The sequence below is a fragment of the Haemaphysalis longicornis genome, unplaced genomic scaffold, assembly GCF_048455015.1.
Source record: "Haemaphysalis longicornis isolate Haplotype H1 unplaced genomic scaffold, Haemaphysalis longicornis Haplotype H1 scaffold_17, whole genome shotgun sequence".
NCBI classification, from domain to species: domain Eukaryota; kingdom Metazoa; phylum Arthropoda; class Arachnida; order Ixodida; family Ixodidae; genus Haemaphysalis; species Haemaphysalis longicornis.
Genome location: NW_027526276.1, coordinates 2,377,234 through 2,404,225, shown reverse-complemented (window position 1 = coordinate 2,404,225; position 26,992 = coordinate 2,377,234). Strand labels below are relative to the sequence as shown.

Below are 26,992 nucleotides of genomic sequence, written 5' to 3'. Positions count from 1 at the left end.
CGAAAGGAATTACTTGTTGACCTTTCTAGTGCTGTGAGTTGTTTTTTCGTCAACTATATCAACCTTCGAGGTAACCGAAGCCTGCTCCTTGTTTCTTGGTTTTCTGCAGGAGACCCGTGTGACTTCTCAGGCATCGACATGGAGGATATGGTTAAAACAATTCTCCTCAGACTGCCATCACATCACACACAATCGAACAGACATGCGGAAGAGGTTGTGTCTGGCTTTTTTGTTGGGCCCACCGAGTACAAAAATATGGACGATCTGGAGATGTTCAGTCCTGTAGTAGGCTTCTGTCGCGACGGTCTCAAGCTGATGCAGGTTGACGTGTTGAACACCAAGGTTCCAATGCTTGTTTTAATCCCGTGGAGAACTTGTGGTGGAAAGAACGGAACTATCGAAGCTTTGACACAGGCCAGGGTAACACTCACCTTCCGGGTAAGTTCCTTTCACTCTTCGTTCACTTGCCCTCGCTACATCGCAGTCGTGAACGAAAACGCCTTGGAATAATTTGTTGTCGTGCAGCATTTACCTGTCTAAATATTTTCTAAACAAGATAGGAAGAAACACAAAAACCGATGGACAACCTATGTTGCGATGGACGTCTTATGTTGCGAAGGAGTTAAACAAACGAGAAAGCGCCACAGAAAAGTTTTGCTGTTCCGAAAGTAATAGGAACGCTTTCGTTGTAAAAGGCGCAACTGGAGAACTGTGCTCTCTTTACATTTGAAATGGTGCAGCTAAGTGGTTGCAAAAGAGCACCGGCAATAAACAGTATACAGAAAGTGAAATATGCGAAGCAACAAATTATTCAAGGTAAAAATAATAGGTATTTAAGAAAAAACTTCATCTACGAAAACTTTTCTAGTTAAGCGAACATAATTATTGACTGATTTGTATTTGCGCAATATTGATGAACTACATACACACGAACGAACAGAAAACGGAGGATTGCATTTCAGATAGCGACACAGTGTATTACGTTTTTTATTACGTTTTTGAAACCCATGTGTGACTGATAATGCCAGTGGTAACTCTGCATGAGTTATTCTTTATTTTGTAATATTCGAGGGTGCCTCTATGAGATTTCGAACATTAATACAAAATACTCTTGCGATCCGGGAACCACAGAAGTCGGCGGACACCTCTTGGAATGGCGGGTTTTGAATGCGAAAGCACAAATAGCCGGTTGTTGGCGGGAGACGCCTTGCCTCCGCGCAGCCTTCTCGGAGTGCTTTGGTATCCGATCAAAACGCTGTGGTTTGCAGTCCACTTTGTGTTTTCTTCCTCACAATATGCACAACCCTACCATTGCCCAAGGCATGCACATATAAACCCTGCGAGGAACTGCCGTGGGTTCGAGCTATTTCAGCACGCTCACGATACTGAAGCGCCCTCGCGGCAGCTCAGCACCGCCTCTATTGTGTAGGTGGAGTAGGGGTGACAAAGGAATATGTTCAGTCGACCCAGAGAAGACGTTTATTTCACGCCAACCTCCCAGTTACATGATCTACAGTCCAGGTACGTAGTTCCCTTTGGGTGAAAGGGGCGAAGGGGCGCCGCGCGCAAGTGTGCACGTCGTCGGCGCGCATGCCCAGTGGGCTCTTCGGCCAAGGCATAATCCGGAGGGCGGCGCACCGTAGTAGGCGTGTATCGACGTGCTGGCCATATCGGCTCGCAGCAGTGAGGGAGGCGCGGTCAGTTCCCGCACAGGCGAGTACCGCCTATCCTTATCGTCGATAGTTAGGCACGGCCTTACTATAATATAATAATAATAGTCTTTATTTCCATCAATACAAGTGATGGAGGAGGTAGGAGTAAAAGCGAAAAAAAAAGAAATCGCTTGACGAAGCTCCCACCATCCTTACAGCTGGCAGCGACAGCAAACCGCAATAGAGGGCAAAGTTTCACATTGTACTATGGTTTGCGTAGTGGAAAAAACAGAAGAAAAACATCGCATGCTTCTACGCTATGCGTAGTAACAAAAAGAAAAAAAAAATAAAAGAAAAAGAAATGACAGTCTACTACGCTCTGCGTCATTAAAAAAAAAAGAGAAAAATGACATTCCACGGCGATCTGCGTAGTGAACAAAAACAGCAAAAAAACTAACAAACCATACGCACAAACAACTCAAGATTACTCAGTAATGAATTCATCACACAAATCAAGCCCTTTTTTTTCCAAACAGACATTCATTCGAAGTTACACAGCACTGATCTCAATATAAACAATGAACCAACATTGACAATTAATATTAACATGCTTATGTAGAACGTGGATTGTCGGCAAGATAACTGCGTAAAATTGACACTGAAAAAATATCCATATTGATACTCTCAACAGTGAGTGTGTTGAATATTGTGGGTAGTTGATATGATAGGAGTTGATGACTATAGTGTGTACGGACGTGGGGTAATTCCCAATGGGGTTTATGGCGCTGTGGATATGGAGTCTCGTACCATTGTAGGCTTGCTAGACTGGAAAGCAAATTTAGACCTGTTTTGCTTTTGCGTTTACAGTTCCGGATCAAGCGGTGTTTGTATAGGTTGAATATGTTTACTGTCATGTTTCCGAAATAAATGTTGTGTTGTATGCCTGTACGGTAAGTCAAGAACAATGCGAAACATCCGTTTTTCATGAATAGCTAGTTTTTCTAGATTTGAGGTTGTAGTTGTTGCCCATACAAGTGTGCAGTTGTTAAAGTAAGAGCAGAAAAGAGCCCGGTACAGTAGTAATTTGACTTTTTGTGGCAGTAAGTATTTGTGGCGGAGAATACATCCCATGGACCTCCAAGCTGATTGATTGTAGGGTTTAACGTGCCGACGCAACGCAGGCGATGAGGCGCGCCGTAGTAGAGTGCTCCGGGTTCATTTTGACCACCTGCGGATCTTTAACGTGCGCCGAAATCTCGTACACACGGGCGTTTTTGCTTTTCGCCTCCATCAGAAAAGCGGCCGCCGCGGCCGGGAATCGAACCCGTGACCTTGTGCTCAGCAGCGCAACGCCTTAGCCACTGAGCCACCGCGGCGGGTATGGACCTCCAAGCTATTAGCGTTACATGGTGTACGTGATCATCCCAGAACATATATTCTAAAATAACGACAGGCAATGTTTAGAAAGATTTAACTATTTCAACGGTTTGGGATTTATAACATAGTGGAATTTGTGAATGTATTGATTATTTTTCGGGCGGAAAATTAGAGCATTTGACTTCGAGATGTCTAGTTCAGGCAAGTTAGCGTCTGACCAGGCTGCTAGTTTTTCCAATAATGCGTTCGCACGGGAAAATCGACAAAATACTGGTATCATCGGCGTATATTACAAAACGAGTGCCGGTTTCAAGGTTTACTATATCATTAATATACAGGTTAAATAATAATGGGCCTAAAATACTTCCCTGAGGAACACCACACACGGTAGGTCGGTGTGTTGAGAGTCAGTTTTTATCAGTAAGTATGTTGTGAGTGGATTTCGCAGCTAACGAACGGATCTTCCTCCACAGTTGATCATGTCGGTCGAGCGATTCAAATTGTTTTTCATAAAACCGATTTCTTGCATTGCGTATGTCGTTAGTTGATTTGTTTATTTGTTTTCTGAATTTTTCTAGGGTTTTGACGTTTCTCCATTTAATGAATGATTGACATAACCTATTTTTTTCCTTGATGCGGCTATATAGATCACGTTAAATCCATGGTTTCCTTACTTTGTTCGATATATTTTTGTGGTCCTTGCGAAAGGCTTGCACTATATCTTGATAAAAATTGACATAAATATTTCATAAGGTTTGTTTGCGTCGGATTCGTTGTACACGTCATTCCAGTACACTGAGCAAAGTTCCGCACGAAAGTCCTCTTGGCGTTCTTGTGTAACACATTGAGTTGTGTATACATTACGTTGTTTACGCTTAGGGATAATTTTATTTAATAAGAGATAAATACCCATGTGGTCACTGAGATCGCAGCATGTGACACCAGACCTTCCAAGGGAGGGGTCAATGTTTGTAATAAATAAATCAATGAGTGTTTCCGTACTCAAAGTCATACGTGTGGACACCTTAGATGTAATGTGGAAATCATAACATTTCAATAGCACATCAAAATTAGTACTCACCGGGGTACTACGTAAAATATCTATGTTGAAATCACCACTTATGATGGCTTCGTATTTGTGCTGAGTAATGAAGCTCAAATAGGATTCCATAAACCCCAAGAAAGAAGAAGTATCGCCCCTGGGGGTCTATAGAACACTGACATCACTGTGTCGTTTGTTACTACCGATACAACTTCAATATTGTGATCGATATAACAAAACTGTTCTATTATTTCTCCTTTAAACGTATTGCTAAGCAGAAGACATACACCACCACCACGACATGCACTTCGATTAACTGTAAAAGTAGAAAACGAGGGTAGCTGAAAATCAACATCAGAATGTAACCACCTTTCAGATATCATTACTGCATCAAACAAAAATCCGAAGATATCTAAGAGTATACTTAAATCATTGTACTTGATGTTTAATGAGCGGGCATTTAAATGAAAACACTTGAATATTGAAGGGCACAACCATTCTTTGGGTTCAGTTTGTTTAAGTTCACAAGGTAAGGGGTACCGGTGTGAAGTCACAACAAGGTGAAGACTTGCTACTTGGATTCATAGCAAAACTAAAGGTTACGATGCTAGTCTCGCTAAGTCGCTCACGTCTTTGATCACACGGGCAGTGTCACCTTGCTTCTTGCGAAGCCGAACCTTTCCGTTTGCATGCCATGCGTATTTTCAGCCATTGACTTGGGCCCATTCTTCAGTCGTGTACAACAGCTCTTTCGCTCTCCGAGTCAGATTTTCACAGATGTAAGTATCCGTTTCTCTTTCTTTGAGTACGCTTTTCTTACGGAGCCATCGGTCTCTAACTGCCTGCCTTTCCAACCGAAATAAGATATCCGGAACTTTGTTAGGCTTTGCCGGCAGCCTGTGACAAGCATCAATGTCACAGTCACTTACGTCGTCTACGCCAATCACGTGGGCCACTTCATTAACCTTGGTAATGAATTCTTCTTTTTCCGAGAACACCAAGCCACGAATTTCTAGTTTTCTTTCCCATCTCCGAAATTCCAGAGTATCCAAGTCAGCGTTCGACTCAAGAAGCTGTTCAGTTGGTCGCGCGGTTTCAATTATTTTCAACCAGTTTGCGAAGCTGTGCGCTCTTTTTGTCCTGGTTGTCGAGACGCCCCATTATTTCATCCAAGTGGTCCGACATGGTCTGCACAGATAATTCGATGTTATTTACCTGTTCTCTCAGGGGCAACAAGGAGTCCAGCTTTTTACTGATTTCCACAAATGCCGCGGCTACATTGAAAGTATCTTTGGCTTCTGACATTGAGCCTGAGCGGGAACACGCCACTTTACATGTAGGGTACGTATATGCTGTGCGAGCACTGGCACTTCTAGTTTTCCCAGTGATTCTGGCAGACCAGAACAGCCTGGCAGATGATATGGGTAAGTGCATTCTTTTCACGTTATCAAACAGTCTGCTTCGTCTATGGGCTCATTGCAGGCAAGACAGATTTCTGCTTCAGCATCAGACATCACACTTCATGCGCAGTTGAAACAAGTGACAAGTCTGGCAGCAGCAGTGACGTGAGCAAAAAGACACAAAAAGTAAATGACCATAACTTGGTGAACAAACCTGTGAAAACGGTAGGGGTGAATGAGATCGACGTCCGTTGCCCATTACCGCCGCTGCCAGAGTGCCTTGAAACCGGGGAGCGTGAACGCTGTCGCAGATCGCTCAAACTGCGCAATGTTGTCGCTCCAGGAATCTTGTCGACCGCTGATACCTGGGTTTCCAACAAAAAAGCAGATTGTCGTGCGCGATTCCTTGTCCGTCCTGCTGTGACGGCAGGGGGGAGATGAGCCGGAACAGCGGATGCGGTCACTCAGGAACAAATATGTGAAAACGGTACGGGTGAATCAGATCGACGTCCGTTGCTTGTCCCCACCGCCGCCAGACTGCCAGCGTAAGGAGAACAGGGGCACCCTTAGGCACGGGACGGCAACCGAAAGGGCTGGCGGGCTTCCGCCGGCGCAACAGATTTGCCGCCGGATGGCAAAGAAGGCGTCACATACCTTCGGCATCCTAGAAGTGTCCCTCCGAACAGCCCCTCACGCAGGGCACGAGTCCTGCCTTCCGGTGAGAGGCAGTTCCGGATGCCTTTCAACTAGGCAATGAGGAGAGGTTAAGCCCGCTACTAGAGCGGAGAGCCTGCTGCGTGACATTGTTTTATCGCCGCAACGGTCGCTACAGCATTCACGTATGGCTGGATTTTGAGAGGTCGGGTCGGATCTACACAGTGGCACCGTGACGAGTCGGTATTCCGGGAAGAGAGGGGAAAGACGCCGCGCCAGCGGTACAAACCTAGCTACCGCGCAATGGCTAGGACGCCAGGATCCCCACACCCTCCTCTTCTGAAATTTTCTCGCCGGTCTGAGAGCAAATGACCCGCCATCGAACAGGCAAGGAAAAGACGACAAAAACTGGAAAGAAATGCATGCACAAGTCAGTCTCCATCCTCAGCCCGCTCAAAGAATCTACAAACCACCCTAATGGCAGTAACACTTCCAGCACGAATGATGCATACAAAAAACTACATGTGACACTCAGTTATATAATACATAGTAATCGATCCAAACTTCATACACAAAAGGAAGCTACTAAAATAGAATGATTGCAATGAACGCTACACTAATATTAATAATAATAATAAGAAGAACAATAATATTATATGAATGCAGAACGATACTAGGATACATAGGATTGCAAGAAAAGGAACACAGACTACCACTAAAAAGGGTTAGGGCAACACAGAAGACACAGTCATGCCACAAACTACGCTACACTAGTATGAAAAAAAAATATCTACAAAAATGCCTGAGAAGCCATTTCGCGGGCTTGCCCAATGTTCGGCGGTTGGGAGCGCGAAAGATTTCGGGGACACGTCCGCTGTTGGCAAGGAGGGGATATTGTAGGTACCGGTTCCAAAACGACCTCACCGGTGCACCGACACAGCAGCAACCGTACCAACACCTTGGTGAGTAGCTAAGGTGGACCCATGTCCCGACGGCAAGGCGACAACGCCGACCTTTTGAAGCCCTGAGGGAATGCGGCTTGAGCAGTCCATCGGCAGGTATGACAACCACGATGGCGCTGTTCGGGCGCAGACCTCTCGTGGCATTTAATTGGGTGCCGCGCCAAGGAGCAACGAGTGGCCTGGGTGGTCGCCGCTGCGCACCGTGAGCGAGGCAGCAGCCGGACGAGAGCCGTTGAGCTGATGACGCATGGTGCGGTTCCGATGGCAACACCACATTGTCCACATCTGGAGCAGGCGGTGCGCAGGGGTATATGTCGTTGAACCTCTCCGAGTCAGCGCAGCGGTTCAGAGTGAGGCCAAGTTCACGTCGCGTGCCCTTTCACAATCCTCGATGTCTCTGTCCGCGGTCCCTCCACCACACGACGAGACACCACGTGACGGTGGTCTTACCGGACAAAGGAGAAACCACTCTCGGAATGCAAGGTCGGGTTTGCTGAAGCCGGCAGACTCACACACGAAACGCACTCACCAACTCCCACACAACACACGCGTCAAACTGTTCCCTGCCACCGGAGCCAAGTTCCCTCTCCACAACGCTGCGCACCACACTATAGCGTCGTCAGGGCCAGTGTTTCCCAGGAAGAGCCACTTTCCCGTTCACATTGAATATGCGGTCCCCAAAAGTCTGGCCCGTTCTCCCAACTTTTCACAATTTACGCAATGGCCTCCAGTACACGCTGCTCACCCGAACACCGGTCCGCGGAAGGCCGAAATCCTCAACTTTGAACAACCAGCCCATTTTTCTCGAACCGTGCGCACGAAGAGCAGGGGAATGTCTTTGAAGACGCTTCTATCGAGAGACCGAGCTCTCACTTCCCCACCCTCGCGCTCCAGCCAACACCGTACGTCCCCGAAAGAGCAACTCCAAAAGAAAGCTAGCTCTGCTCGCTACTCAGAAGAAAATAAAAAAGAACCATAGAACATACCTCGTCCTACATGCATGCACAAAAAAGGGTTCCTGTACCAAACAAGTAACGCCATAACACAAACAAAAGAAACATTCCTTTACATTGCGCACAAAAAAGTAACACTTAACGCCGTGGACAAGGCTAACACTCGAACCATACAGAACTCTGCACCTAACAGAAAAACGTTTTCGTTACACCGTATGGTTCAAACGGGGTCAACACTGTTTCAACCTGTGCGTTAAAGCTAGCGCACAGAACAATTACACAGAAAAATACGTACATAATTAATCAGGCGCCCTCAGCATGCATAAAATGAAACTCAATAATACAAACAATATCACGTAACATGCACACTCTTATAAATTAAACAAAAACAGAAAATTTGTTCTTACAACGTGCTGGAGCACAGCGGTAACTGATGACACTCAATGGGCTGGGGCTGTGCGCAACCCTCCCAACGAAGGCCTTGGGGGGGCCGGAGGGGCGGCCGCGGGAACTGAGAGCAAAAGGAGTGACGGTTAGTTGGACGGGTGGCGAAATATCCCACCGTTTACCGTGCGATGGTCCCTGAGTGAGCTCTTTCTGAGTTTGTACCGATGAGCCGGCCGACAGCAGCCTGGATCAACGAGGGTGCCTCGTCGTCGCCGCGCAGAACCAGTGGGCTGTTGCGCCAAATAGTCAGCCCCAGACACAAGATAAGTATAGCTCTCTTTGCTCCTCGGCAAAGGTCCCTTCAAGTCGCAAGCTTCTGCCTGCCAAGGACGTACACTGTCAATTGGTTTCCTCATTCCAGGCGGCATTCCACCACGCGCCTTCAACGTTTTACAGACATAGCACGATCTGCAATAGCGAAAAATGTCTCGCTTCATGTCGGCAGAGGTCACGGAGCGACTTAGTTTCCCAAAAGCCTTGGAGCTGCCTAAACGAAGTTCCAATGGTTCGTCATGAACGTAGCGCAGCAGTGTTTCCTCAGACATTTCGGGGTTACCATACTGAATGTACCAGTTGCCTCATCTTCGGTGGCTACGATATTCAGCACGAGTCTTTCACAGTCCAGCAGAAATTAGTGCCCCGTGGCGTCGGCGACGCACGCTGACTTCAAGTAGCAAGTAGCATCTCGGCGCACGCCCGCAGCAGTACAAGCTACGCCTCTGTTTCTAATAAAACAAAGTAAAAAAACGTCTCCCAGAGACCGTCACAAATCCACCGACGAAACGGGTAATTCTGCTGGGTGGCTAGTAGCTCTTTCTGGGTGAATACAACCGTCGTTCAACGGGGCATTCCGTCCCTCTTGTTTCTGAGCCCAACCCCGCTTTCCGGCGGCACGTAAACAGCGAGAAGCGCCTTCCCCCTCTCTGCGGTGTGTCCGAACGGCTTTTCTCAACTCTGAGCTCTCTTTCTCACTCGACGGCTGTGTTATGCTGTATTCGGGTGGTCGCTCTGATACTCGGACTCGGAGTACGGCGATCCCCCCGCACGGGGCACCTTGAGCAATCTTGGTGACGATACTGGCGATACCGCGGACCCCGAGCCCCCATACTCACGCTGTATCCTACCGTGGCTAGGAGTTTTAAGGTGAAGGGTAGAAACCACAAACGGTGGCTGTCGGAGCCGTGGTCAAGCTCCGGCGGTTGGGCTCCCTGTCTGTTTACCAGGCAGGGAGCTCCGGGACCTCTCTCGGCATCAGGGTAAACCGAGCGAAGGAAGTACCCCCGTTCCCTGCTTTTTTCCATGCTGCATGGTTCTTTAAAAATTTTCTAAACCCACTGATCGGCCCCCCAAAAGGGGCCGCACTGAAGCGAACTTTCCCCCATTGCCTGCCCTATCATTCCAAATACCTGACAACTTTCCCCGGTTCTTGATCATTGCATCCGAAGACAATACAAAGCCAGTGACATCTACATCCGTTTTCTTAATAGCTAAGTGCATTGAACGTGTTGTGGGAAAACACTACAAAGCCAAGAAACTAACCTCTGGAGAGATCCTTGTAGAAGTAAACAACCCGGCACAATCAAAAAAGCTTCTTGAACAAACCCTCATTGGCGACCTGAAAGTCAGTCACTCCCCACCGAACGCTAAATACATCCCAAGGTGTGATATCCGAATCTGATCTCTGCAATGAAACTGACTCTGACATCCTCGAGGGCCTGCGCGACCAGGGCGTCATTGCAGTAAGGAGGATCACTATGCGTCGAGAAAATCAGGAAATCAAAACCAAACATGTTGTCCTCACCTTTGACCGCAGTACCTTACCCGAATTTGTGAATGCAGGCTTTCTTCGATGTACCGTCCGACCATATATCCCCAACCCGCGTCGGTGCTTTAAGTGCCAACGTTATGGGCAGAGTACTAACAAATGCCGTGGGCTTTTAACGTGTGCAAAGTGCTCAGAGCACGACCACGCCAAAGAGAATTGCAACAGCAGTTTGATTAAGTGTCCGAACTGCAGTGGGCCGCACACAGCTTACTCAAGGACGTGTGAAACATTCAAACTTGAGAAGAAAATACTCAATCTTAAAGTCAGCGAGAACATCTCTTACTTAGAAGCGCGGAAAAGGCTCAGCGCCTTTGCTTCTGCGAAGTATGCCGACGCAGCTCGCCGGGGGGCGGAGCGGCGTCTTGTCACTGCGGCCACCCAGTACTGCGAAGCAGACTTGGTGCCGCCCCAGCCCCCCAAGGTGCTGCCTAAGGCAGCCCAACCAGCTGACGCAACACCTGTGGCACCCGCAAGTGTTGCGTCGGCCACGAACGCCAGGAGTGACGGCTCTGCCGTTGGCCCCCTTCTTCCGGCTACCAGACCTCAGGTGGCCATGGATGTAGATGTGGCGGGTCCTTCGACCGCCTCTGCGTCCAACACGCAACAAACGATGGTGGGAGGAAATCCTTCCACGACTTCGAACATATTCCGTGTCGGAGGCCGCAAGGACTCCATCTCGTCGCTGTCTCAGCACTCAGACGAGGACATGGACATGACACCGTCTCGGCCAGTACCAAAGGCGGTGAAAGAACAGCGCTCCATGGCGGGGCGGGGAAAAAAGCCAGCAGCCCCCCGTGTCACTGGCCCAGATCATACCTGAGTGTGGTAGGTGATACATCCATCCCTAGTCTTCACCAGCCAAAATCTTCTTTAAACATTTATGGTATCACAAATAGTTACGCAGTGGAACTGTAGAGGATTAATTAAAAACCTAGATGATATATATGAAATCCTACACAAAACTCAAACAACTGTCCTGTGTTTACAAGAGACTCACTTGAACTCTAAGCATACCAACTTCCTAAACCAATACTCAGTATTTAGAAAAGACAGAGGCAGCTGCTCGCACTGCTCTGGTGGTGTGGCAATAGTTATACAAAAAGCTGTCCCTTGTCAATCTATCCATTTGCGCACCGGCCTAGAAGCGGTTGCTGTTCGGGCAATTATATTCAATAAGTTAACAACAATTTGCTCACTGTACATTCCCCCTGAATATCGTCTGTCCAGTTACGAATTTGAGTCCCTTATAGATCAACTGCCAGAACCGTTTTTACTAGTTGGTGACCTTAATGCGCACAGCCCACTATGGGGATCGGAACGCACAGATTCCAGGGGCCGGTTGATAGAAAACTTTCTCTTGTCATCCGGAGCTTGTCTCTTTAACAAAAAGCAGCCGACATACTACAATATAGCACACCACACATATTCACACATTGATCTTGCTATAGGCTCCCCCGTTCTTTTTCCATCCATCGAATGGGAAGTGGGTACGAATCTCTACGGGAGCGACCACTTCCCAGTCACCCTCAGATATTCAGAAAAATGCCCCTACAGTTACACTTCACATGAAAAGTTTAAAGAAGCTGGTGCCGACTGGGCAACGTTTAAAGAGATGTCGAAACTTACTTACACATCAATAACACACTTAGGTATTGATTAAGCGTGCTTCTTCATCAAAGCACATATACTTGATGCTGCTAGCGTTTCTATTCCCCAGACCTCCGGTACCACACGTAATCTTCAGAGGCCCTGGTGGAATGACGATTGCAAGAAGGCCAGAAATGCTCCGAATAAGGCCTGGGGGGTCCTCCGCAGGTATCCTACTACAGAAAACCTAATTTCCTTCAAGCGCGCAAAAGCCACGGGACGGCGAATCCGACGTCAGGCAAAAACAGATAGTTGGAGGTCTTTTCTATCATCAATAAATTCCTATACAGATGCGCGCAAAGTTTGGAACAGGATACGGAAACTGCAGGGGCAGAAAACATATGTCACACCTCTTGTCAGCACCACTGGCGATACCCTTGAAGACCAAGCAAACACCCTGGGACAGCACTTTGAACATATTTCCAGCTCCTCCCACTACACTGAGACATTCCTGCGATACAAAGAATCTATTGAAAGAAAGCGTATTCGTGACCACAAGAAATCTAATGATGGGTATAACTCTCCTTTTTCGCTGCAGGAACTTATGGTAGCCCTCAACAAATGCCGTGCTTCGGCGCCAGGAGCTGATAAAATAACATACACAATGATTCAGCACCTGTACATAGATACCCTCAATACTCTTCTCTTCTTGTACAACAAGATATGGTGTGCTGGGTACTTTCCTCATGCTTGGAAAGAGGCAATTGTGTTGGCTATATTGAAAGAGGGGAAAGATGCCTCTTCTGTGACAAGCTATCGCCCTATTGCTTTGACAAGCTGCTTGAGCAAGCTCTTTGAAAAGATGATCAATAGACGGCTTATCTATTTCTTGGAATATCATGGTGTCCTTGATAGCTGCCAGTCAGGCTTTCGCTTGGGCAGGTCAACAACTGACAATCTTATAGCTGTTGAATCTTATGTTAAAGAAGCTTTTGCCCATAAGGAGCACTGTATATCTGTATTTTTTTACATCGAAAAGGCCTATGACACCACTTGGCGGTATGGCATCCTGCATGACCTTAAATCTTTCGGCATTTGTGGAAACATGTTGAACACACTGGAAAGCTACTTATCTGATAGAACATTCCGGGTACGAGTTGGTGCAGCATTATCCAGGACGTATACACAAGAAAATGGCGTTCCCCAGGGTGGAGTACTTAGCTGCACACTTTTCATTGTAAAAATGAATACGTTAGGGAGAGCACTGCCACCCACCATTTTTTATTCAATCTATGTAGACGATGTTCACATCAGCTTCAGGTCATGCAACTCCTCTATCTGTGAACGGCAGATCCAAGTTGCTGTGAACAGACTAGCCAAGTGGGCAGACAAAAATGGTTTTATCCTAAATCCGCAGAAAAGCACTTGTGTTCTCTTTTCTAGGAAGCGTGGGATCCATCTGCAACCAACCATACAACTTAAGGGAGTTGACATACCCGTAAAAAGAGAACACAAGTTTCTTGGAGTAGTTTTAGATGATAAACTTACATTCATCCCACACATTAAACAACTTAAATTGAAATGCATGAAGACTATGAACATCTTAAAAGTCCTTTCCCGCCAGTCATACGGTGCAGATACAACATGCCTTTTACGTGTTTTTAACAGTCTTGTCAGGTCCCGTATAGACTATGGAAGTGTAGTGTATGGGTCTGCTCCAAAAACAGCTCTAAAAATGCTGGACGCAGTGCTGCACTTGGGGCTCCGCCTGGCGTCCGGGGCTTTCCGGACGAGTCCTATTGAAAGCCTCTATGCAGAAACGGATCAGTGGTGCTTAGAGCACCAGCGTACATACATGGCACTTTTGTACTGCGTAAGGGCAACATCCTTAAATAGTCATCCGCTAAATGCTATTCTTGAAAACAAAGCGTCCGAAAGGCTGTTTTTGAGCCGTCCGTCGCTTCCTCTGCCTTTCTCTATCCGAGTGAAGGTGGATGCGGAGGAATTTGGGGTTATTTTATCAGAATCTTACAAAGCTGACTTCGTTGAGTTCATGCCGCCTTGGCAACTGCGCCCTGTCACCTGTGACATGTCGTTCAAGGAAATTTACAAAAAACATTCACCCGCACAACTCATCCGACAACACTTCCTGCACTTGCAAAACAAATTCCCGTACACTGCCTTTTACACAGATGCCTCCAAAACTGCCACTGCTGTGGCATGTGCTGCACACGGTCCCAACTTTGCCAGCACAAGGACACTAAACAGAAACACAAGTATATTTACGGCTGAGGCACATGCTATATTAATTACGCTAGAACACATAATACAAACAAAGACACAACAATCCATTATATACACAGACTCATTGAGTGTTGTGACAGCACTGCATTATGGAAAACCAAGTAGGAACATTGTGCTGAACAGGTTAGTTAAAGAGATAATGGCAGCCTACGCTTTAAAACAGGTCATAGTCGTGTGTTGGGTGCCTGGACACAGTGGCATTCCTGGTAATGAACTCGCAGACCAGAGCGCCGCTGCGGCAGCACTTCGCTGCAGCGTCGACGTTCAGCAGCTTCCCTATCTTGACTGGAAACCATTCATTCGAAAGGCAATCCGACAACCCTGGCAGCAACACTGGGACACTCAGACAGATAACAAACTCCACACTATAAAACCCCAATTAGGCAGCTACTACACAGAAAAACAGAACAGAACAACGGAAGTATACATGTGCAGATTACGAATAGTTTATACATACGCTACTCACTCGCACCTTCTGCAGGGCAAACCACCGCCACAATGCGACAGGTGCGGACATCGCCTATCCGTCAGCCATGTCTTAGTTGAGTGTGGGTACTTCCACAAGGCAAGGAAAAAGCACTTCCGGGAACTCTACACTCACATGATTCCTCTTCATCCCTCGATGTTTTTAGCTGATCAACCCTTAATTCCAAGTAAACGCCTTTTTGCTTACCTGGGAGACATTGGCTTTTTAAACCGCATATCATACCATGTGTAACCTCGGGGCCCCTCAGAGTGGGAGGACGCTATGAGTGTCTATTTATTTTTTACATTCTTACCCTGCCATTCCCATTTCCCCAATTTTATTGCTGTTTTAAATGAGGGGCTGTATACACCCCCCACACTAACCTCTCCTAAAATCGTCACATTTACAGCACCATTTTATTAAAACATCATTCAAAATGATCAACCATTGCATTGGCGCTCTTTGGCCATCGTTGCCCTTGCGCCATAAAACAAACAGATACTACTACGGAGTACGGCGATCCGCTGCTTCCCCCCATTCGAGCAAGAGTCACCGCTCCCCAACCGAATGCGTACCCGATCTTGGAGCAGCGCGCGACCATGGCGCTGCGGCGCGGCCAACACGGCAACTGCAAACAGCCAGGCCGGCCAAGGTTTTTCCACAAATGGCGGCCTTCACTGAATATCGGAGGCGTTAGCTCCAAGCCAAAGTTGCGAACGTATTCCTGCACTTTGAACACAGGATGCGAAGCGGCGAACAGTTCTGCGAACTTTGTCGTCTAAACGTGCGAATCGTCGGCGTTTGAGCTTCTGTCCTCCTCGGCGCCGATTTCGATCTGCAGAAGAAGCGAAGACGGTTCCCCTACACTATATAGGCGTCTATGTTTCTACATGATCCGGAGATGCCTTCAGTAATAGCACGCGAAGCAAAAACGTCGAAATAGTCCCATCGCAAACCGCTCACTAGAGCTTAGCGAACGCCACCGACTAGGCAGGCGAGCGGGGCGTGCCGCGGCGGCCGGGGTCACGTGACCTGATCGCCTGCAGATATCGGCGGCGCCCCCACTTCGTAGTCACAGACCTCCGAGACACTCGGAGGGGAGGACGACGCTCTGAAACGACCAACAGAACATACGTCGACCGCTCGATTTCGACCACCCGAACACGGAGTCGCTTTCCGGAGTGCTCTAGAGCGCTCTAAAACGACCACCCGCATACAGCTTTAATTTCGCCAACTTCGCGGGGCTCGCTTTGGTGTCGCTGATTAAAGTTACACCTGGACAATGATTCTCGGTTGACCACGAGGCACGAGAAAGCGCGTCAGCTAGTACGTTTGTGATCAACCCACAGGGCCGGCAAGAAGCATAAATGTTTATCTTTATCTGGGCCTCAACTAGCTTGGGATATTGGCCCAACATCTTGTTGCATGCTTGTAATGCGCAAAATTATCTAGTAAATATGAAATGAAAAATGTCGCATGCTGTACTCCGGGTGAAGACTCTGGCCCTTCTCCCGGAATACATATACCGCCCCTCCAGTTGGGGCGTGGTGGCACCGTCGCCACGCCCCAGAATGGACAAGCAGGGTTTGGTAAAGGCTATTGAACAATGGACCATATACAAACGACAAATCAGGTGATAGAGAAATGCGCGGAGTACACTCATTCCCTATATATAGCCTTCAAAGATTCTTAGAAAGCATTTGACTCAGTCGAAACCTCAGCCGTCATTAAGGCATTGCGGAATCAAGGTTTAGACAAGTATTACCGGCGTATACTGGAGGAAATCTGCAATGCGTTCACAGCTATCATCTTCCCCCATAAAGAGGGCAATAAAATACCGATAAGGAAGGGCGTCAGACAAGGAGACACAATCTCTGCAATGTTATTCACAGCATGATTAAAAGAGGTATAGAACATTGATTTGGGAACAGGTGGGCGTAAGGGTTATTGGAGAATACCTCAGTAACATCAGATTTGCTGATTACGTTGCCTTATTAAGTAACTCGGGGGACAAATCGCAAAGCAAGATTACCGCACTGGACAAGCAGAGTATAGCCGTGGGCCTGAAAATTAATATGCAGAAAACTAAAGTAATGCACAATAACCTCGGCAGAGCACAGCGGTTTGAAATAGGTGGTGAGGCAGGAGAAGTTGTAAGTGAATATATCTACTTAGGCCACGTAATCACCCCAGATCCCAACCATGGGACTGATATATTTATAAGGATACGAATAAGGTGGAGTGCCATCGGTAGGCATTCTCAGACAATGAATGGCAGCCTAGCATCGTCCCTGAAAAACATCTGCGTATTACCGGTATTCACCTACGAGGCAGAAATTTGGAGGTCAACTAAGAGGGTTCAAATGAAACTGTGGACGAGTCAGCTAGCAATGGAATGGAAGATGATCGGTGTAACATTAAGGGACGAGAAGAGAGCGGAGTGGGTCAGGCAACAAAGGCGTGTTAAGGACATATTAGTAGAAATTAAAAAGAAATGGGTGTGGTCATGGCATGTAATGCGAAGGCAAGATAACCGTTCGTCATTAAGGAGAACAGAGTGATCCGTAGAGAAAGCAAGCGTGGCAGGGGGCGGTAGACGGTTAGATGGGCAGATCAGATCAAGAAGTTTGCGGAAATAAATTGGTCACAGTCAGCACAGGAACAGGATAGTTGGATATCCATGGGAGGGGCCTTTACCCTACAGGCGGCGTAGATAGGCTGATGATGACGACGATACTGAAACGGCGTCCCGCCAACTCAACACCGCCTCTATTGGGCAGGTGGAGTACCGGCGACAAAATATCATGCCCAGGGTATCGAGAGAAGGCGTTTATTTTATGCCAACATCCGGGTTACATGATGTACAGAGCAGGTGCGTAGTACCCTTTGGGTGAAAGGGAGGATGGGGCGCCACGCGCAAGTGGTCGCGTCGTCGGCACGCAGTCCCAGAGGGCTCTTTCATCAGGGCATAATCTGGGGCGTGGCGCACCGTTGTGCCCGTGGATCACCGTGCGGCCCAGATTACGTTCTCTCAGGGCGCATACCGCACGGCGTGATCGTTGAGTGTTAGGGAAGGCCTTACTATACGTAAGCGTAAGGAAAACAGGGGCAGCCGAAGGCACGGGATGGCAGCCGGAGGGGCTGGCGGGCTTCCGCCGGTGCAACAGAGTTGCAGCGGGATGGTAAGGAAAGCGTCAAATACCTTCGGACAATGCCTTCGGCGTCATACAAGTGTCCCTCCGTACAGCCCCCCCCCCCCCCCGGCAGGGTGCGCGTACCGCGTCCTGCCGAGAGGGGTTCCGGTTGCCTTTCAAACTAGCCAATGAAGTGAGGTTAGGCCCCCTACCAGGAGGGAGAGCCTGCTGCGTGACATTTTTTCATCGTCCAAATGGTCGCTACCGCGTTCACCTAAGGCTGGAGTTCGGGGTTTCGGCTCGACTGTGCAAAGTGGCGCCGATGCGATTCGGCATTTCGGAGAGAGAGGGGAAAAGCGCCGCGCCAACCGTACAAACCTAGCGACAGCGCAGTGGTTTCGACGCCAGGATCCGCACATCCTGAACACATATGTGATTTTGTTGTGTCTCTGAAGTGTTGCGTAGCTACTGGTTTGATTTACTTGTGGGGTTAAAGGCGCCGAAAATGCACCTGGGCAAGGAGGCGGGCCATAGTTCAGGGCTAGGGAATAATGTTTACCTCGTGTGGTCGTTAACGTGCCCCGAAATCTCGCCACACGGACGTTCTCGCTTTAAGAGATCATGTGAAAAGCATCTAACGTTGCTGCTGTGGAACCCGCGTCCCAGGGAGGAACAGTTCAACGCCTTAGGGGACTTCCGCTCTATGAATCTGCGGTGTACTGGCATTGACTCGCGTTGCTGAGGTGCTATGAAACATTTCGAAATCAGCCGTTTTTCTGTCCGCGCAATGATGACTGACGCCGGCTTTGTCTCTTAAAAGGGCCTTTATTGTTTTTCAACACTAACAAATGCACTTCACGTCGCTACACTGGATTGCTTTCGGTCTCTGTGTCATAATATTTCGCTTATCCTAATCACAAGACATTGGACACGTGCGCAATGCTTGAGCAGTCCCAGTACACCAGAACAAAAAAACTGTTCTCCTAAACTTGAACAGAGTAACATCATTAACAAGCACGTATATTTTTGCTGGGAAACGTTATTTCTATTTACATAATTATATGCCAGATAAGCACACGTTCAATTAGTGTAGCAATACGCCTTTCGGGTCTCTCTACCGCTGCCCAAGTGATTTCTCCTGTACATTTCTTTGTTTTCACTATATAAATGAATTTCGATAAGATGCCTCACTGAAAATAATGAATATGGTAAATGGTCCTATTTCTCATTTGTAAAGCTGTCACAGCATGCGCAACTCTTCCAGCACGGGTTGGAGACATAAACAGTGATATACTCCAACCCTCTTTCACTGGACCGCAGAGCTCTCGAGGGGTGCGTGCTTATGTGGCTCCTTGTCAAAATTTGGGTAATATTACCGGTTCAAACTCAGAGTGGCGATTTGCGCTTTGCGGTTGGTTGCTTTTTATTTTGTTCCATTAGCTGCAGCAGTAAACCAAAAATGCTGGAGTAATCCATTCAAGCAATCACTAACTGGTGTGAATATAGGTGCAGGTATACAAGCATAGATAAAACAGCATTTATGCCCATCACTAACAAGGAAGCAATCCCATCCCTGTATAGTATCAAAGAAACTCATATTTTACTCTCAGACAATTGAAACTATGTGACGCTAGAATCAGTTGCAAAGGAATTTGGTTCTCCTATACTGAGCACAAATGTTTACCTGTAAATAGAAAATATTGCATCATTAGACATCTCCAAAAACCTCTCCCTCTGGAAGGTAACCACTAGGATATAATTCAATAATACAGTTTATATCGGAATATGCATCCAACTTTGGAAACCGCACACTAACGAGGTATATAAAAATCTCTAGAAAATTGAAATAATAATTGTTCTGTTGAATAGTTAGCCCTTTATTCCAGTCGGACTGCTCAATTTAAGTTATATATACCAACAAAAGTCCACCTTGAAAATCACGTAACAAACTGAAAAGATCATTTTTTGTTTAACAGTGTCTAGTAAATACATATACTAGACGCATCAATCGTTCTGACGATGTCAATTTGATAGCTTCATGTCGATATTTGCACCTACTAAATTTTTTAGCTACCTTTTTCATGCGCCCTAACATATCAAACAAAATCCCTCATGATATTTTATATTTCGGAAACATACGAAACTGTATTGGAGATTGTGGTTGTGTGATTTTGGAATTGGGCCTCATCTTGTTGAATGCATCTGTTAGTTTGCCAGTCTCGTATTAAGTACATGGACATGTTTTCGGTTTTGTAAGAGGATTCACTTCTGATTGAAGCTTTTTCTCGGCCGAAATATTCTATAAATGCATAATATTTTGTCCGCTGCTCATATTTAACTAGAAGATTTCATAGACAAAGTTCGAATGGATTGCGTAAAGAAGCCGGCGCCACAGCATCCTGATCCCAATAACGCCGTGAGCTTATTCTTTGCAGAAATAAAACGGCCATTCGACCGAAAGCGCCGACCGTAATCGTTAATTCCTCGGCATTAACCTTGCTGCGAGGCGGTTAAGCAAGCAAAAGTGGCTAGAAAAGAATCTGGGGAAGTGATAACTTGTGGAACAGGCAACGCGCCTCTGGGGAGAAGTGTCTGGGCATTATGTAGCCCGATGACATTTTGCACGGCAAAGTGCGGAATTTATTTGTTTTCCAGCAAATCGCGCTGATCGTACACCTCTTCTAGACGAATTGAACACTTACGCCCAACAAATTATTGTTGTTTTCGTTGACACCATTGACGCAGGGCTGTGGAGAAACCAGGCGCAAACAATTGAGTTTTCGCCGCGGCGTTAGACGCGGACAGTTTCCATCTTGCGCTCATCTGTCAGTACGCTTAGCCAAAAGGCATTGTCATATAACACGCACTTGTTCTCCACATCTCCGTTGTACATGATTAGTATTAGGTTCGTTTTTAACCAAAGTAAAGGCACCTGTATGTTTCGAGTTGATTTGAGAACGATTTTGCGATTTTTTCTAAATAATACACCCTACATCGTCCCGTTATTCCCGGCTACTACTTCCTCACCTGCAACTTTTCCTTGCTTCATACTCCTTAGCGATTTCTAATTGGGGCTCTGAAGGTGAAGATATCGCATATTGTAGCGTGCCTGTGAAAACGCTGCTGCAGCACAATTCGGCATAAATATAACCGCTACTCTTATTTTGCTGTTAATGTTAGGCGTAATGACAAAAAACGTTTGCCTCTGCGGGAAATATTTACTCTTCGGCAATAACGAGCTGTCTATAAGGGGGCTCCAAAACTGCTTTTTCGCGTTATCTTTTTTATTTTTGTCCCGTCGAACGTGGGTTGAGTAAGAAACATACTTGCTAACTAGTTTTATAGTTTACCATGTTCTTCTTGAAGTTCACCTCTTCCAGCAGGAGCTACTGATTTCTTGGTCAGTCTTTAGGTTGTCGTATCGCATGCCTCTGAGATCGTACGCTCTCCTGATAAAATATCGTATTTCTCCTGAATCTTTATTGCAAAATGCTGTATTCAGCCTCTCCCGACTGCTATGCCGGTTTCATTCCTTTATATAGGCTCACCCTTTCGAGTTCCCCTCTAGCATTTGGGTTTTACCGTGGTCACTTAGAATCCTGCGGAATACTTGAAGTGGAGCCTAAATAGAATCTGAAATAGTTTGGAGTTCCTCCGTTTGTTCTTTGTATCTAATCACTGGCGTGCATTTCTTTCTCACCTTATACATTCCCGATTCGACCTGCTCGTAGAAACTACCCAAAGTCTCATCGTCATACCGACAGGTTAGCACATAAGCGTTAATTATCTAGTCGCTACCTCTTGTACCTTGGGTGGCTTGATAAGAACGGCGACTGCGACTTTCTTGATAATTGTAGATATTTGTTTGTTTAGCTCCTCTGTCGATGGGATCAGAAAAGCTACACCAGAATTCATCGTTGCTCCACGACTTCGGTAATTTTATATATGCCGAGTATGCAATAGAACAAAGCCTTTCGCTGGTGTTCTTGCCTCGCTGAATACTGCACCGTCTAATTGCACGTCTGAGAGCTCCTCTAGTCCTAGAACTAAGGCACCGTATTTCGAGGTATTCATAGCGCTGAATGTGTCCGGGTTCGTGTGGATGGGGATAAAGAAACCCCCTCCTTCGGTATCGCTGACATGAACACGGCTCCTCCCTAGGGCTCTACTGGCCGATAAAGCTCATACTTACGGTTTCATGCATATTTCTGCTGATATGTGTTTTGTTGCTGTTAATTATAGTTGCCAATAGTAAATACAGGCAGCGAGTGTGCTACATGGTACATTAAAGATGTGAACTATTTGGTTAACGTACCTCTGAAGGTTTCCTTTCCCAAAAAAGGAGAAACGAAGATGTGCAGTCGACAGCCAACTTATCCAAATCGTTGGTCCTAATTTGTACCGAAATGTTGCCTAACGACTGCTGTCTGTGAATTTGAAGGCTTTAGTTTTGGATTCGTGAGGACCTTTCTCGTATCCCTGGTTCCCCGTCCACAAATTGCGAAGGTTCATGAAAAACATATTGCCTGTGGTCTCTATTTGTCATTATTCTATTGGTACTTTCTGGGGATATAGTTTCTTTCGCTGAAAGGAGATGAATGCGTCACTATCATTGCGAGTTCTTGCTCACTGAGATGACATTTCGTATATTTTGGGGGGGCACGACTATCGCTAAGGGATGAGGGTAGGTAACGTTGCCATGTAAGGTCACTGCACAGTTGTGACATTTGGATACAAAATTATCGGGGTCCTATTTCACACGGGTGCTTGTAGGGATACACTTTGAAAGCATAGATTTTTAGTAGGTTTAACACAGTCATTCCATGAACTTGGTGCCCCAAATATTTATTAAAAATTCGAGGAAAAGCCTGAGTATGCCAAGAAATATTATGTACATTTCCCTGATAATGCATTTTTTTGCTACATTTTTCAAAACTGATTTCAGATTGATACTGTAGTATTGTCAGCAGTTCGTTTAATTGCATTCCGGATTGCTGTTTTCTCACAAAAGTGTGCATCTTTTTTTCAGGTTGTGGATCCTACGGTCATAACCAACGAGACCCGAAATGAATCGTCTATGATTCATGCCGATGTCCCCCAGTTGGTTTACATGAGTGTGGGACGTCTTCGACTATGAGGTGCCGGAGAAGTTCTTGGTGCTGTGGCAATGCATCTCGGCAAATTGTTTCCGGGTATTATCAAAGAATTAGGCCACGAAATGGTCACCTATATACTCCGCGATGTTCTCAACGAAATAGGTCGTACTTGAAAGCGCCCTGACATGAAATGTAATAGAATGATTATTCACTAAACTTACCTCATGCGATCAATTCCATAATCATTTTATGGGTTGTTTGTTCTTTAAATGTTGGTCGCCTCAGTCAGATACCTGCTTACAATATTACAGTTTTTACTAAAATGTGTCGCTTTTGCACGACATTCTGGTGAAATAAAGATGAAGCGCAATGTCTTACAAGCACGGATAACACATCTTGATGGTTTTTGTGTCCGTAAATTGTTATTGACCTCGTTTTTAAAACAAGCACAGGCAAAACATGAATTTCATACACCCCGAAAAATCAAGGCTAATTATTATGTTAAAGGAGCCATGAAGAGAAAACAAAAGTTTGTTTTATTCGAAAGATTAGGTGTTTCATAGTACCCCAAGCGCTTTCCCGGAAGCAAATGATGCTTTATTCACTGAGAAATAAGGCAATTTAAGCCAAAATTTTAAATCTCCCGCTAAAATTGCACATTTGGTGACGTGAGCAATGGTGTCACACGGGCCGGTCCATGAAACAGATACTTAGTATGTCGACTCCATATAGCACCCACACGCGGGAGTCGACCGAGACGGCGGCCATTTTAAAAATGCTAGTAAAACCTAGTGCACCCGCAGCCCTAGTCATGGAATCGCCTGATCCGGAGAACAAAACTCTCGCCGAGGAGCTCGGGCTTGCATTTAACAACCTCACACCACTTGAACGCTCAACGCTTCTAAGTGCACGAGCGGCAAGAGTTGTGGGATACGCGGTGGACGGAAAAGCGACCATTCCGCGATAGCCACAACAGACGAACGCCCTGCCGTCGGCACCGCTGCCTCGTCAGCGCCGTCGCCACGGACGAATACAGACTGGTACGTATGTGCCGTATTTTTATTACGGTTAATAATAGTTCAACTTCAGTAGCAGTATCGCTTATGCCAGTTGGCCGGTGTCGTGTATGGAAAGCCGTTCGCGCGAGCTCTCTGCTTCGACCAGAAAGATACGAGCGTCAATGCGCGGTGTTTACGGCATTTTTCCTCCAAGGTCAGAGCGCCTCGAACCCGAAAACTCGTCTGCGCGACGGCGAGATGTCGAGCTCGGCCAGGCGGTCGTTTCGTACGCATTGGCGCACACGCTTGCGTGTTCGTTCGGAACTTCAACCGTTTACTCCACCGTTCTTTGTCATAAAAAGAATGTGCAGTATGTTTCACGGGCATTTAGCTCGCTATGCAAACTGTAAGCCCTGCCTAACATGCGTTTGCTTTTGCCGGCCTCCGCCAATCGCAGAGCTTAGCCCATGTGACGGCATAGGTTCTGTTGCGGGAAATGAGCTGGTGGGTCGCATGACCATTCCCGTTTTTCCTAATTATGTAGCCTATTTGAGCGAAGTTTGCGTTATAAGTGGTGTCGTTATGGTTCTAACGAGGCAATCTTTCGAATGAACCAAACTTGTGTTTTCTCTTCATGGCTCCTTTAAGCGAAACGCAGTATCTTTATGACTATTGGAAATTTTTTGAAGCAATGGCCTGTGAGAATGTATATTTTAGACTGCAGGTACAGTCACGGTTATTTATTACAGGCTGATGCGGCGATAATTGGAACACTCGAAATTTTTTTCCTGAACGAACTGCCACTCTGTTCGAGCTCAAACTTTACGCGAAGGTCACGTTTTGTGCTCTATTTTTTTTACACGGGGAACAACAACGGTAGCTTCCTGTTTATTACGAGAAATAAGTAACTGCTGTTTTCGAAAATGGGAAAATGACCGCCAATTTGGATGTTCGAGTCAGCGCAAATTGATCTTGGAACGACGGCGCCACCTCGGATATTCAGAGCGAAACGCACGTTTGGGATTCACAGTAGGAAGGAGCCAAATGGTGTAGCAGACGATCATAAAATGTGAAACCGGGTTTTGTGATTGTCTGCTAGCTCTGTCTCCTTCCTGGATTCCTTTTCCGGAACCCTCCACTTCAGTGGGCCTTATCGCCTGTGTTGCGTCGGGGCGGTAAATCCTACAACCAATCAATCGAGTCAATCGAGGCAAGATTTTACGTCAAGGCATCAATTTCTCAAAAACACCAAGATTGACTTTTTAGATGGATCCTTGTACTAATACCGTTAGCTTAACGGGTCTCCGTTTAGCTGCGCAGAGGACAATGCTTTCCGGACATTGAGGCTCTCGTGAACGTACACTAGTTTTTAGACACGATCTTCCGCAAACCTATTGCGTTGCAGGGCGTACACATTTCAGAACTGGGATTACATTCTTTTGCACGCCACAAGAAAAGGGGAATCTGCAGTCCAGTCAGCGACGGGACCGCGGACTCAGTGGGTTAGCTTAAGCAAAGCCTTTGCCACTGAGTGGATGAATGGAGCGGCTGGAAATACTCCTAAACTCGTCCTTTTGACCGAATTCCATTGCACGCTTGACATTCTGCGATGTTAGACATGTTTGCCAGTGGGCAGTCAAAGTCATATCAGTACGCAACTGCCTGGAAAAGCTCTGTTCTGTTTTTTTTTTAATTTATTCTTGTTGGAAAAAAATCGAGAAGTCTTATTTAGTGTCTGTATTTTTTGCAACTCTCCCCCCGGTACGACCAACACGACGACGCACAGTACCCGACCGTCAGCACCAACAAGGCGGGATTGGAGGCCCAATGAACACGAAATTGGAAAACGAACCCTTGAGACATGCAGGTATAAATCAACGGCCTTGATTATTAGCAGTAATGGAAACTGGAGGCGGTTATTTCGGGATGAGAAGGGGATTCCAGTGGAAAGTGATAAAAATGGCCTTTTATCTGTTGACTTCGCTGTAAACGCCATCGACAGGCGATGTCTTGTTGCAACCGGGCCACGTAAATTCCTTTCTTCTATCCCCAAGGCACCCTCTCACTTCACTTTCGTTCCGTATCGCTTCTCCCAAATAAACACAATGTAGGTTGCCTGTAGTCAATTTAATTTTCTCGACTTTCACAGCTGCTACGACATTCATTCAATCTTTCCTAACAGATACGGTTCCTGACAAGACACCGTTTCTAGGCAGGTGTACCATTCGCATTGAGGAAGAATGCATTACCAGCTCTAGTCTGTTCATCTTGGCATGATCCGTCAGCAGGGTTGCAGTGGCAGCATTGTTTTGATGAACAATGCTGACAATCTTCGCTGCTGCATCTGTGCATGCCCTCTTCTTGGATCCTAAGTGTAGACTGAAACTACATGAATAGCAGTGACATTTACTTCTAAGAAACATTGAGCTGGCTGACAAAAAACCATGATCCATTCAGAGTAACTATGCGACACTGATACAACCAGCATTTCGGCGCTCTGCGTTGTTTCGATGGTAGCAACCACTTCATGAATCTACGTTCCAATCCCACCAATGTCACCGGAAGTTTGGAGTGGACCATGATACCACGACAGCTTGGCGCGTAGTGTAGGGTGCGGTGTGGTTGCCTGTACTGTTTCTTGTTTTTCGGTTTTTTATGTGGAACCCTTCCGTCTCATAAGAACGCTGAGGATGGCGTGGAAATAATGATGCGAAAAACCCAAGTGATTGAAATAACGCCAAAAGAGAAGGATAACTTGCCTGCATGTGTACGTATAGATCACTAATTACAACTTTTAAAATAAATGAATAGTCATTCGAAGTAATAAATATTGCGGTGGGATAATGGTACGTTAAGATACAATCCCGGCGCAAACGGAGAGCTAGAGTTTAATACAGCCGGCTACAATAGATATGGCCATGCATTTCCACTTCCAAGTCCCGCCCAGAGCTCCGGCCACTACAGTTGTTTTGTTTCTGTCCCTGCACCCAATACTAGGGCATCTGATGTTCAGAAACTGCGGACGGTGTACATTGCGAGGCGAGAGTGAACTGGACCAGGCTAAAAACAAAATAAAAACGTACGCTGGTTCGATA

General features: G+C 46.5%; 1 protein-coding gene across 1 annotated transcript in view; it reads left to right on the top strand.

The window, feature by feature from the left end:
• Window positions 1–23,279, top strand: part of LOC144166381 (uncharacterized) — a 39,267-nt gene extending 15,988 nt beyond the window's left edge. The window contains exons 3-4 of the mRNA XM_077695896.1: window positions 110–438; window positions 22,833–23,279. Of these exons, the coding sequence (XP_077552022.1) occupies window positions 110–438; window positions 22,833–22,940 (437 nt within the window). The 3' untranslated portion in view covers window positions 22,941–23,279. The remainder of the gene's footprint in view (window positions 1–109; window positions 439–22,832) is intronic.
• Window positions 23,280–26,992: the final 3,713 nt, after the last annotated feature.